Source organism: Acanthisitta chloris, unplaced genomic scaffold, assembly GCF_000695815.1.
Source record: "Acanthisitta chloris isolate BGI_N310 unplaced genomic scaffold, ASM69581v1 scaffold4796, whole genome shotgun sequence".
Classification (NCBI taxonomy): domain Eukaryota; kingdom Metazoa; phylum Chordata; class Aves; order Passeriformes; family Acanthisittidae; genus Acanthisitta; species Acanthisitta chloris.
In genome coordinates, this window is record NW_008678562.1 from 3,899 (window position 1) to 15,414 (window position 11,516).

The window sequence follows — 11,516 nt, forward strand, 5'->3', positions numbered from 1 at the left end:
CAGGACTAAAAGTTTAAGACTTTCAGATTTTAACCTGATTTCTCCTCACGTGCACAAATCACTTCACCTTTGTGTGCCTCAACTCTGCCTTGTTCCTGACACCTCTTCCCAGGAAGGCTTTGATGTCTGCACAATGCTCAGCTTGCTGAGGTTCCCTGACTGTCCCACTGATTGCCTAATTAAACATAAAATATGCAAGAGTTTAGACAAGGCTGACTTTAAGGAGACATAAGTGGAGGGAAGAGATGTGTGTTGTGTCACAAATAACAGCAATTTACCTCACAGCTCATTACAAAGTCACTGTGGAAGAACATCTGATCACACCCCCACAATTTTACCTGAAAATAATGAATTTCCCAGTCCTACTAGACATAATGAAAGTAATTTGAAAGGGTTGCTGATAAATAAGCTCCTTTTAAAGTGATCTCTTGAAAATATGTCAGAAATGTGCAGAACAACAGCCTAAAGCTGTGACAGATTTAATAGGATGTGATCTGCCATGGGATTTCTGCAACACCAGTAACTTCCCCAAACTGCTATTTAATCCATCAGGTCACATTTCTCCACCTCTTAGCAGTGAGAGTTTCATTCTCAGAGTCTTCATTCTGCCACTTGGCCTGAGAGGGTTAAGGGCAGGAAGCAGAACCAGCTCAGAGTGAGGTTTTTTTGGGGGCTTAGCTCAAGTGTAATAATCAACATGGTTTTAATTCTGTGGTTTGGGATAATCACAGAGCTCCAGAGCACAAACTGAAGGAGAATTGAAGATGGAGTTAAACCAAATGTTCACATAGCTACACCAAGGAGGTGGAAACATCTCTGTGTTTCACACTTGGAATTCAAATCCTCATAAAAACCTCAGGCCCCAAGGCAAGACAAGAGAGAGAGAAACTATTCCCAAGGGATGGAGGGACAGGACACAGGGAATGGGTTCCCACTGCCATTTCTCCTGTTCCACTGTTCAGGGACAGATGGAATATTGGGAAGGAATTCCTCTCTGGGAGGGTGGTGAGGGGCTGGGATGGATTTCCCAGAGCAGCTGTGACTGCTCCATCCCTGGGAGTGTTCCAGGCCAGGCTGGATGGAGCTTGGAGCATCCTGGGCTGGTGGAATGTGTCCCTGCTCATGGCAGGGGGTGGGATGGGATGGAATTTAAGCTCCTTCCAACCCCCAGCATTGTGGGATTGAGAAGAGAACACACTGTGCAGCAGCAGTTTCTTAAACAGCAGTAACTTTATTGCCCACAGATAATGCAAACAGTTTCCAGACTTGCTGCAATTCAGCAAGTTTCCTACTTAACAAGGTTCACAAAAAAAAAAACCTATTTCTTTTGGAAGTACCCTAGTGTTCTTTGAGCAGATTCTCACTTCAGGTGTTTATTATTGCTCAAATCTACAGTCTGGTTGTGATTGGCCACTCAGTCATGAGATATGCAGAGTTCAAGCTGATATTTCAGGCATTTGAACTAGAAAATATACCTGTTTGTAGGCTAGAAAACAATCCAAAAGAGCAATACTGGAATTTCTGAGTCCAGACTTTCTTTGGGCACAACTAAAGCAGAATGGAATATCCATAGAAAAAAATACTGTACACTGATTTGGAGAAATACCATCTGAGCACAGGTTTAGTGTTCACACACTGAGGATGGTTCTAAAACATCCCAGAAATAAATAGGACAAATGTCACTGGGTTACACCAAAGAAAAGCTTTGAAGGCAAAAAAAGAGAAATAAACCCAAAACCAACCCTGAAAACACCTCAAGGAGTCCAACACATTCCTGCAAACAGTGATTCACTGACTGTAGCTCTAGGGCACCTCCCCCAAAAATGGGGATCTCCTCATTTCTCTCCAACGAGAGCAAATGTCCTTACTTCTAGAACCAGGTCCTGACAGAGGGTACATTTTGGAAGGAAAAGGAGGAAAAAGTGTAGCCAGGGCTTGACCTTGGCTCTGTAAAGCTTTTTCCTGGCTGGCAGTATCCCAGCAAGGGGCAGGAGGACCAGGAGCTCTCCCTTCACCCCTGCAAAGAAGAGGCTGCACAAGGGTTAAATTTGAGTTTGCTGCCATTTCCCCCCACTCCTCAGCCTCCTGCCTTAAAAAAAAAAAAAAAAAAGGAATTTGGATTGAAAGGCAACAGTAAACCACACACAAATGGAAAGAGAAAGTTTTGCTGCTTTCAAGTCAGTACAGCAAGGAAATCAGAGAGAGGTATCAGGGGAAACTGCCATTCCACAAGGGTTCATGTGGACAATAACACTGTGAGCGTGGACTTAATGCACCAAAAGCCACGTGAGAAAGTAACAAAAACGTGATTTGGTGTGTTCTCAACAAGAGACATTTAGCAGCACAGATCAGAGGGATCTTTCCTCCCCTCAGCCATTCCAAATCCTCCTCCCTTAACACTGCCAGGACACCCCAACCCCACTGCTGAGTGCCAAAAGGATGCATATCTCTTCCAAATGGCCAAATTCACAAGCAAAAAACATTTAAACCAGAACTTGTTTAGCTCTACATTTATTGCAGCTATGAAAGGCTTCACGATGCTAACAGGTTTACTTACACGCAAAGGAAATGTCAGTTCTCCAGAACATAAAGCATTTGCCACTAGCTCAGCACTGCTGCCAATCTGCCACAGAAACCAGCCAATTCTCTACAGGGTTAAGGGCAAAACCCAACCAAAAGACAGCAGACACACCACTGAAGTTAGTTAAAATGTTCACTGAAGCTTGAGGTCTTCATGGAAGAGAGCCTGGAACTAAAATAACAGAAAAGAAGCTAGTAAACCTCCACCAGGGCAAAGGCATCTGCATAACAAACGTTTCACATGTACAAAGTATTGCAAAGTGCCTGCAAAAGCAGGTCCAAATCAAAGGGATTCCCTCTGCCAGAGGAGGGGGAGCTCAGCTCTTGGCAAAACAAGATCAGAGTGGCAAAGGGAACTCCAACCCACTTGGGGAGCAGCACTGGAATCTCAGCTCCAGTCAGGTCGTGTCCAGGGTTAAGAAAGACAGAACATGCTACTTCCATCCGGGGCAGAAGGTTAGGATTAGCCCAACCTTTATTGTCAAGCAGCATCACACTCCAAACTGAACTCCCTCAGGAAGGATGGGAGTGTTTTCCAGCAGCTCTCCCAGCAATGCACCCCAAAAGGTGCTGTGCACACTGAACTGGGTCAAAGCAGAGCAGCACACGGTGCTGGGCTGGGCTGAGAGTGGATTTCAAGCCAGCCTGAACCTCCACCTTGACAGTAATGCAACACATAATCAAGAATCTTTCCAAAACATGACTGGGAAAGAAGAGGTGAAGTAGAAGTTTTGCAGAGAAACACAAACTGTGAACAGCAACAGTGGCAGTTTCATCCCTGAACTAAAAGACAAGCTAAACCCTTTGGAATGGAGCTGAGGAATAAATCAGAGGCCAACGATGCTGGGTACAGAGTTACTCAAACCAGACTTGGCACTGAGAGATCTCTGTGGGGAAAGGCTCAGGTTTGACACTGCTGGTTAGGCCCAGGGAAGAGAGAGGCAGTGAAAAATACACCCAAAGCAGCAAAGCAGCCACTGCCAAACCCTGAGGGATGATCTTCTGAGCAGCCTGTGGTCCAAACCATCAAGGGTTCCAACATCTTGAGCTCTCACCTCTCCTTAAATCTGACAACCAGATCAACTTGGCTGTACTTCTCCCCCTTTGTGCCTCAGCTTCTTGCACTGTGGAGGTGAAGACACAGGTGATGCTCACAGGAAAACAGATCCACTGGTTTATTTTTCTGTACTTTTGTGGTGTTATTCAGTGATTTTTGTGCTTCAAGGCAACTCAAACTGAGTGAGGAGAACATTACACACCACCAGGATTTGTTGCTCGTGGTTTCAAAGACAGCAAAGCAAAAAAAAAACCATGTTGCATTAATGAGCTAAAACTGGTTGTTACAAGCCAGGAAAAATTGCTGCTCTAGACTGCAAAGGAAGACACTCCCATTTCAGGCAGTTTTGAATGGAGGAAGAGTATCACTTTGCTCTTTAAACAGCAGGCACAGGCAAGTTGAGCACTAAAGAACATATTTAGAACACATTTTCTTGCATATTTGTCAGGAACTTGAGCTGCTGCCACGTTCCTGTGGGTGCTCTTAGTGGTGTGCCACGAGCTCCAGCAGGATGGAAAGAGCAGTGAGGCAGCAAAACACCAGAGCAGCTCTTTAAGGGCAACTCCAGGGAGGCAGAGTTGGGTCTGCAACAGCCAAGTGAAGACTTGGGACTGGTTTGAGCCAGGGCAGTGATGGAGAAAGCACTCAAAAGTGCAGTGTTCACTTCTGTCCCTCTCAGTAAAGTGACCACAGATCCCTCAGTGAGCTGCAAGGCAAAGATGAATGAGCAGAGCTTGGGAACGCTGTTCAGTCTTCCATGTCTTCAGAGCTGCTTCACCAAGCAGGGAATGCTTTGGGCTGCTTAATCCAGTCTTCTCTTTCAGTGGGTTCTGGAACAGTTCCTTAAAAGTACAAGTTTTTTTGTCTTGTCTTGGGATTTTTCAATGCAAGAACTTTGCAAAGGAAATAGTGAACAGAAATCACTCTCTAAGCTGATGCTCTCATAAAACTGATGCTCCACTCTCAGCTGCTTTCCAAGTATTTTCTTCAACACATGAACTGCACCTGCTCAGGACTTAAAACTCCTCTTAGAAGGCAAGAAATCCTTCAAGAATTTCTTGGAGAAGAGCTGCAAATTTGTGCCAAAACAAAAAGGACACTGAAAAATGCACTACTTGCTCACCGCAATGAGAAACCTTCAAGCTGAGGTTCTCAGGGAAGAGTTTAGTGTTGGTAGACTTGGGTTACTCATCCTCACTCCAAGTCTGGACTCCTACCCCAAACAAACACACAGGTGGAGACTCTTCTCAAAACTGGTATGTGGAGGAGAAGAAACTGCTTTATGCAGGAGGAGACTGGAAGCAAAATGCAGTGTAATAAATCTGAACTGCCTTGTGAAAGATCTGAATTGAAGCAGGTTCTTGGTGTCAGAAAGGATCAGAACCAAACCACACTAGTCCTGTTCTCCATGTTGCTTATTCCACCTTTTGCTTAGCCACCTCATCCCCAAACCTGGCCAAAGAAAGAGGTAAACAGGCACTTCCCAGCACAAAACCAGCTGCTCCTTCCTCAGAAGATGACCCCCAAGCTGTTAGCTTGCACGAGACAAGACTAACTTGAACCTTGGAGATTTTAATCCATTAAATATTCAAGTTCCACTACTACAGAACCAAGTGCTCTTCACACTGGCACACTCTGCTGAAGATCTTTCCCACAGCAGCTTTGCTTTTCCATGTGCTTTAGAGTCTCTTATGGCCAACCTAGAAAGCAAGATTTGGGGTAATTCAGCAGTTCAAAGCACTTGAGCAGCTCTGGATTCTCCTGACACCTTAAGACCCAGACACACTCATGGAAACAGCAATATTTGTGGGGAAAGGCAGACTGCAAAGCCCTGGGATTTGGCAGGAATGCAGAGGTGGCCGTGGCACATACCTATTTACTTGCTCTTTTCTGCCTGTACATTTGTATCATTCTCTGACGGAAAACATCAAATGCATCTTCTTTATTTTCTTCCCCTGCAACACCCAAGCCCTCCCCTGCAGAGGTAGCACCCCTAGGGAGCAAAATGGACAGTTAGAACACTCTCAGCCTGGGACAGAGGAGAACTAGAAAGTTAGTTAAATGGGTGGAGGGAGAAATAAACAGTTTCTGCTCCTTATTGAGTCAGGGAGTGAAGGAGATGTTAGCCATAAGGAGGTATTACCCTTAAGGAGATGTTACCCACAAGGAGGGATTATCCATAGGGAGGTATTATCCATTCTCTGGCAGCAGTGGACACTGGATACAGCAACTTTAAATGACAAAATAGAGGTTAAAACCCCAAAGTAGTTCTGAGAGGAAGGAACACACTTACCTTCTGGCAGTTGCACTTACCTCTTTCCATAGGCAGTGGAATAAATCACATCATGAGAGTGACAATAACTTTGCTGCCTAACTCTGTGTGTGACACTCCTCAGTTCTACCTACATTTCTGTGCCTGATGCGTTGTCAAGGAGATCCTGAGGACAACATTGTGTGCTAAACCCCTGACAGAGCTCCTTGGAGCATCCCAGCCCTTTCCAGAGCTGCCAAATCATGGATTCACACAATCACCAAGGTTGGAAGAGACCTCTAAGATCATCAAGTCCAACCATTAACCTGTCCCTGCTGAAACCCCTAAACCAGATCCTCCAGTGCCACATCCAGAGGCCTCTTACACACCTCCAGGGGTGGTGACTCCACCACCTCCCTGAGCAATATCCCAGTGCCTGAACACCCTGACAGAGAAAACATTTCTCCTAACATCCAACCTGCTTCTGCCCTGGCTCAGCTCAAGGCCATTCCCTCTATCCTCTCCCTGCAGCCATGGCAGGACACACATCCCTCACCTCTCTCCACCCCGGGCAGGGAGTTGGAGAGAGCCAGGAGGTCACCCCTGAGCCTCTTCTCAAGGTTGAACAAACCAAATTCCCTCAGCCCTTCCTCATTCCTATGGATGGGTCCTGACCCTATGGATGTGTCCTGGTTCTATGGTGACCCTTGAGCCTCTTCTCCAGGCTAACCAACCCAACTTCCCTCAGCCCTTCCCCACTTTGCTGCCCTCGTTGCCCTTGGCTGGACTCTCTCCAGAGCCTCAATGGCCTTTGGGCAGTGAGTGCCCCAAGCTGAGCACAGCACTGAGCTGGGACCTCCCCAGTGCCCAGTCCAGGGGGATAAGCACTGCCCTAGTCCTGCTGCCACACTGGGCCTGAGCCAGGCAAAGATGCCCTTGGCCACCTGTGCACACTGTTGGCTCCCCCCGAGCTGTGCTACCAGCACTGCCAAGGCCCTTTTGGAGGAACAAAGACCTGTGTGTGCTCCCCTTACATACACTTTTACAGGCTCCCTGATGCCTTTCCCTCGCGTGCCCAGACCGTGTCCCTCCTGCCAGCCCATCTTCTGCAGCATCTGGAAGCCCACATTCCTGTGTGTCAGCCTCTTGTGGGAGAACTCCAGATCTTTAGGTTTCTATGGAGAGGGAGAAACAGACAAACAAAGGGAGTTTGTTAGCCAGGGAGATCATGGATTAAAAATGCCTCCAATCCACCCCCAGCGCGACGTGAACGGAGTGAGTTTGAGTTTCTGCACAGACAGAAATATCTGCTGAGCAGCACTGCAGGAGCTGCACAGAAACAAGGCTAGCCAAGGGGAACACCTGTATGGCCAGGTAAAAAAACCATCTGCTTCAGGGTCTAAAGTTGTTTAGCTACAACATTAAAACAGCAAAGAATTCACCTCTGTGTTTTTAAGGCAATTATGCTTTTACCAACAGATATGGAAGGGTCTGATGGCTGAATCCTGTTACACACACAGAGGCAAATAACATCTCACCAATCTTGAAAACCTAGATGGATTTTATTGATTCCTTCCTTTTCCCTTCCCTTATTTTCCCTTCCTTTTCTTTCCCTTTATTTTCCCTTCCTTTTCCTTCCCTTTATTTTCCTTTCCTTCCCTTTCAGACTAACAGCTTTCCTAGCCATGACATGTCTCATCTTGGCCCAGACACTTCACACCCAAACCCACCAGGACCCACAGCTCTGCTCAGATTTATCCCACACTTTCCCAAGCCCAAACCAAACCCTGAGGATTCTTCCAGGCTCAGGTAACTCAGGTTTCAGTTGGATTTCATGGCAGGGACAGGGGCTGGCTGCTGCAAACCCAGCCAGGATTGCTCCTCACCTTCTTCTTCTTGACCACGGGGCAGCCCCGGGGCCTGTCGTAGGCGATTCGCACGGGCTCATGCACTGCAAGGCAAACCAGAGCCAAAATTCAGCTGCCAAAACACATTTCAATCCAGAAACCCAAACCACAGCTCAGGTGGGACTTCCACTCAACACCCTGGCTTGGAATCAGAACCACCAAAACGCTCAGAACGAAGTGAAAGGAAGAAATTAGATCTATACTCAGAGGGTGTTCGAGGAATGAAGTTTGACACCAACTTTGCTGTTGAATATATCTGAACATCTGTGAACTGTAACACAAAACCTGTGACAGGATTTATTCAGGTTCTCCTTACCTGAATATTTAAAAGTGCATGGTGGATTATTTCTGTAGCGAAGAAATGTCACTTTTTGCAGTAGTTGCAGAGGGAAAAAGTTTATCAAAGGGTATAAATATCTATTTCAGGGCCTCAATTTGTTTAAGTGCATTACTGAAACAGCAATGAATTCACCTTTGGGTTTGGAGAGGAGTTTAGGAGTTAGGTGCAGTTTAAAAGGGAATGCTGGAGTTTCTCAACTTCAAAATGAAATTTCTTTCATCCAAGAAATGGAAGCTCTGGCCAAGAAATGGAATTGGTATCAAAGAAATGGAATTTCTACATAAGAAATGGAATTTCTGTTGAAGTTCTAGTAAAGAAATGGAAGCTAAGAGTTTCACTCCATGACCCTCATGGGTCTCTCCCAACGCTGAATATTCTGTGATTTTGGGTAATTCTTTCAGCCAATAACAACCAGCAGCAAAACAGCTAAAATCCAGGAATTCTGCCCTGGAAAGGACAACATTTCCCTTCAGCAACACTGACCTTTTGGCTCCTCTATGAGGCAGATCCTCTTGGATGCAGGGATCATGCCAACCTTCAGGGACTTGCTGCTGATGCGCTTGCGAGGGAAGAGGCTGCCAGGGGCAGGAGGTGCCTGTGTTGACAGATTTGGTACAGCCCCATCAGCTGAGCTGGAAAGCTGCATTTCCCCTGAGGGAATTTCCTCTCCTGGTTTGGAAATCATCTCTTCACTTAGGTTTTCCACACTTCTACCTGCTGCCATGTCATCCTCTTCTCCCTCCTCTGTTTGCTCCATTTCTTCTGAGGGTTGGGAGATTTCCTCCTCAAACTCAGCTTCCTCCTCGTTGTCTTCTTCCTCTTCTTCCTCCTCCTCTTCCTCTTCAGAGATATCCAGGTTCCTGTCTCCAGCTTTAGCACTCTCCCCAGCATCAGCTGCCTCAGGCACAGCACTGAAGTTGATGGAAGGACACAACTCATAGACTTTCATTCGGTAGAACTTGAAGGCAGAACTGTTTCGATCCTGGAGAAACCTGAGCAACAGTCACAGGGGAAACAGTATCAGAGAGAGATTTCCCTTAGCTGGGATGAAGCAAGACATCAAAAAATCACTCTCTGATTAATTTCTGAGGGCTCATTCCAGGTGTGTTTGTGCAGAACTGGAGGATTCCCCAAGCACAGGCACCACAAACAGCAATGATTCTCTTCGATTCTTGCACTGATGTTTCCTTGCACTTCCCAAACTGTGCTGGGAAAGAATTCAGCATAGTTAACCCTCCCAATCCTTGGGCAGAACATTGGTGCAAGATTCAAGCTGATTGCTTAGGGTGTCAAAGGAATAAACACATCTCTCAGCGCATGGAGGCACTGGGAGAAGTGGGTTTGGCTCTTGGGGGGTTCAGATATTCACCATTAATGGAGGTGCTGAAGACAACAGGGAGAATTGCCCCAAATCCTCTGTTCCTAAACACACTGGATAAAAACAGACATTCAGCAAACAATTACAGGCAAGGAAAAAAACCCCCACCCCAAAAAGCAGCATTTTGGTGTTTCTGATCAGCTCATTGACAGCCCAATGCAGTTACTCACCACAGGTCTGGGTTATCTGCACTGTTGTCTATGCTGAACTGCTCGATTTCTGGTCCTACCTGAGCAACAAACTTGGCAAGTTTCTCTGCAGTTTCCATGGTTTTGGCATCCACTGCAAGAAACAGAATGTTCTCTTAGCTCCCTCCAAAACCTGCATCACTGGGAGGTCAGGTGAGAAATATCTACTTCAGCAAAAGAATTTCCAGCAGAAAATTTTCTCTTAGAGCAGATTACATGAGGAAATTTCATTGCATTTCTTTTCATTCTATGAGAAATTTCAAATCTCATCCTGAATCTTCACTTACCATCAGGAAACTGAGAGGCCAAAGGTGGGAAAAGCTCTGGTGACGTGGCCAGTTCCTCAGATTCTGTCCTTTCCTCTGCTGGCAGAGAGGCCTCGGAGCTGGTGGCACCCTGTGAGGTGGTGCTGAGGGAAGAGCTCTTCTCAGCCAGGCTGGATCCTGACACAGAATCCTTTGCCTGCTCTGAACCTGGAAGATGTTTGTCTTGGTGCTTCAGCACTGTTCCAGCTGACAGCACAGTCTGTGTCCCTATGGTTGCTCTCCTCACCTTCCTTCCTCGGGTACCATGCTGGGGGATCATTCCAAGCTTTTTCCTTTTAAACAGTCTTCTCTTAATGCTTGCAACTCTCCTGGCATACAGCATGGCCCTGACTGACTCTGTGGCAGCTTCTTGGGGTGTCCTGCCCTCCCCTCCTGCCTCCTTCCCTGCTGCCAAGTGCCTCTGTGTCTCTGACAACTTCAGTCTGTAATACTTGTACTCCAGACTGTCCTCATCAGACAGGAACCTGCAGAGAATCACACAGACAACATGAAAGCCAAGCTGAAAGCACAACTAACTGGGATTTTCACGTCAGAAATGCAGCAATCCATCCTTTTTCTCCAGCTGTTTACACAAGCTGCTGTGCTAATGTGAGCCTGAGCAGGTTTTGCTTGCAGTAACAGCCAAGTCCACGTGTAAAGCAGCAAGCAAAGTGTGCCAAGCAGATAAATAATGGAGGGGTTTGACATCAATCATCTGGGTGGTAATTAATCAGCTATGCTGCAGCTCACACATGAAGAGATCCTGTCATATTAAAGGATCATTACACTTGGAAGTGTCTCAGCTTTCCTTTTTCCAGTATTATTCATAGAACACTAAATCCCTGAGCCTGTTACCTTGCTGGATGTTTCTACCAACTGCATTTGCCTCCCGTGTTCATCTCCTAACTGCAAATTGCTTCTAGCATGTTGTGTTGGGAGTGACAAACAGTCAGGATTGACACATCAAAAGGCATGTGATCTACTAGACAAAACAGAGGCACCAGGACAACTTCCAGGATCTCAGGAAGTATAATTAGCTCAGGAAACGTTTTGAAGGAATCTGATTAAATATACAACAGGCTTTGATCTGTCACCCATGGAGTGAGACAATGCATCCAATTAAATCCATCCCAAATCACAGAATCATAGAATCAACTAGGTTGGAAAAGAGCTCCAAGAGCATCAAGTCCAATTCTCCCATGGTTACTAGACCATGGCACTAAGTGCCACATCCAGTCTCACCTTGAAAACCTCCAGGGATGGTGAATCCACCACCTCCCTGGGCAGCCCATTCCAATGCCTGACTGCGCTCTCTGTGTAAAAAAATCTCTTCCTAATATCCAACCTAACCCTCCCCTGGCAGAGCTTGAGTCTGTGCCCCCTTGTCCTGCTGCTGGTTGCCTGGGAGAAGAGACCAACCCCCACCTGACTACTTCATCGGCTTGTTCAGCAATACCCACACAGTTCAAACACACCCACCAGTACTCAGGGCAGTTCTTCTGGGCATTCC

General features: G+C 46.5%; 1 protein-coding gene across 1 annotated transcript in view; it reads right to left on the reverse strand.

Annotated features, from left to right (window-relative positions):
* Window positions 1-5,509: 5,509 nt before the first annotated feature.
* The window catches only part of SUGP2 (SURP and G patch domain containing 2), a gene marked incomplete at its 5' end in the record, with an annotated part of 10,137 nt that continues 4,130 nt past the window's right edge, over window positions 5,510-11,516 (reverse strand). Inside the window, 8 exons of the mRNA XM_009076925.1 lie at window positions 5,510-5,630; window positions 6,927-7,063; window positions 7,775-7,839; window positions 8,619-8,729; window positions 8,910-9,127; window positions 9,684-9,795; window positions 9,989-10,491; window positions 11,486-11,516. Of these exons, the coding sequence (XP_009075173.1) occupies window positions 5,510-5,630; window positions 6,927-7,063; window positions 7,775-7,839; window positions 8,619-8,729; window positions 8,910-9,127; window positions 9,684-9,795; window positions 9,989-10,491; window positions 11,486-11,516 (1,298 nt within the window). The remainder of the gene's footprint in view (window positions 5,631-6,926; window positions 7,064-7,774; window positions 7,840-8,618; window positions 8,730-8,909; window positions 9,128-9,683; window positions 9,796-9,988; window positions 10,492-11,485) is intronic.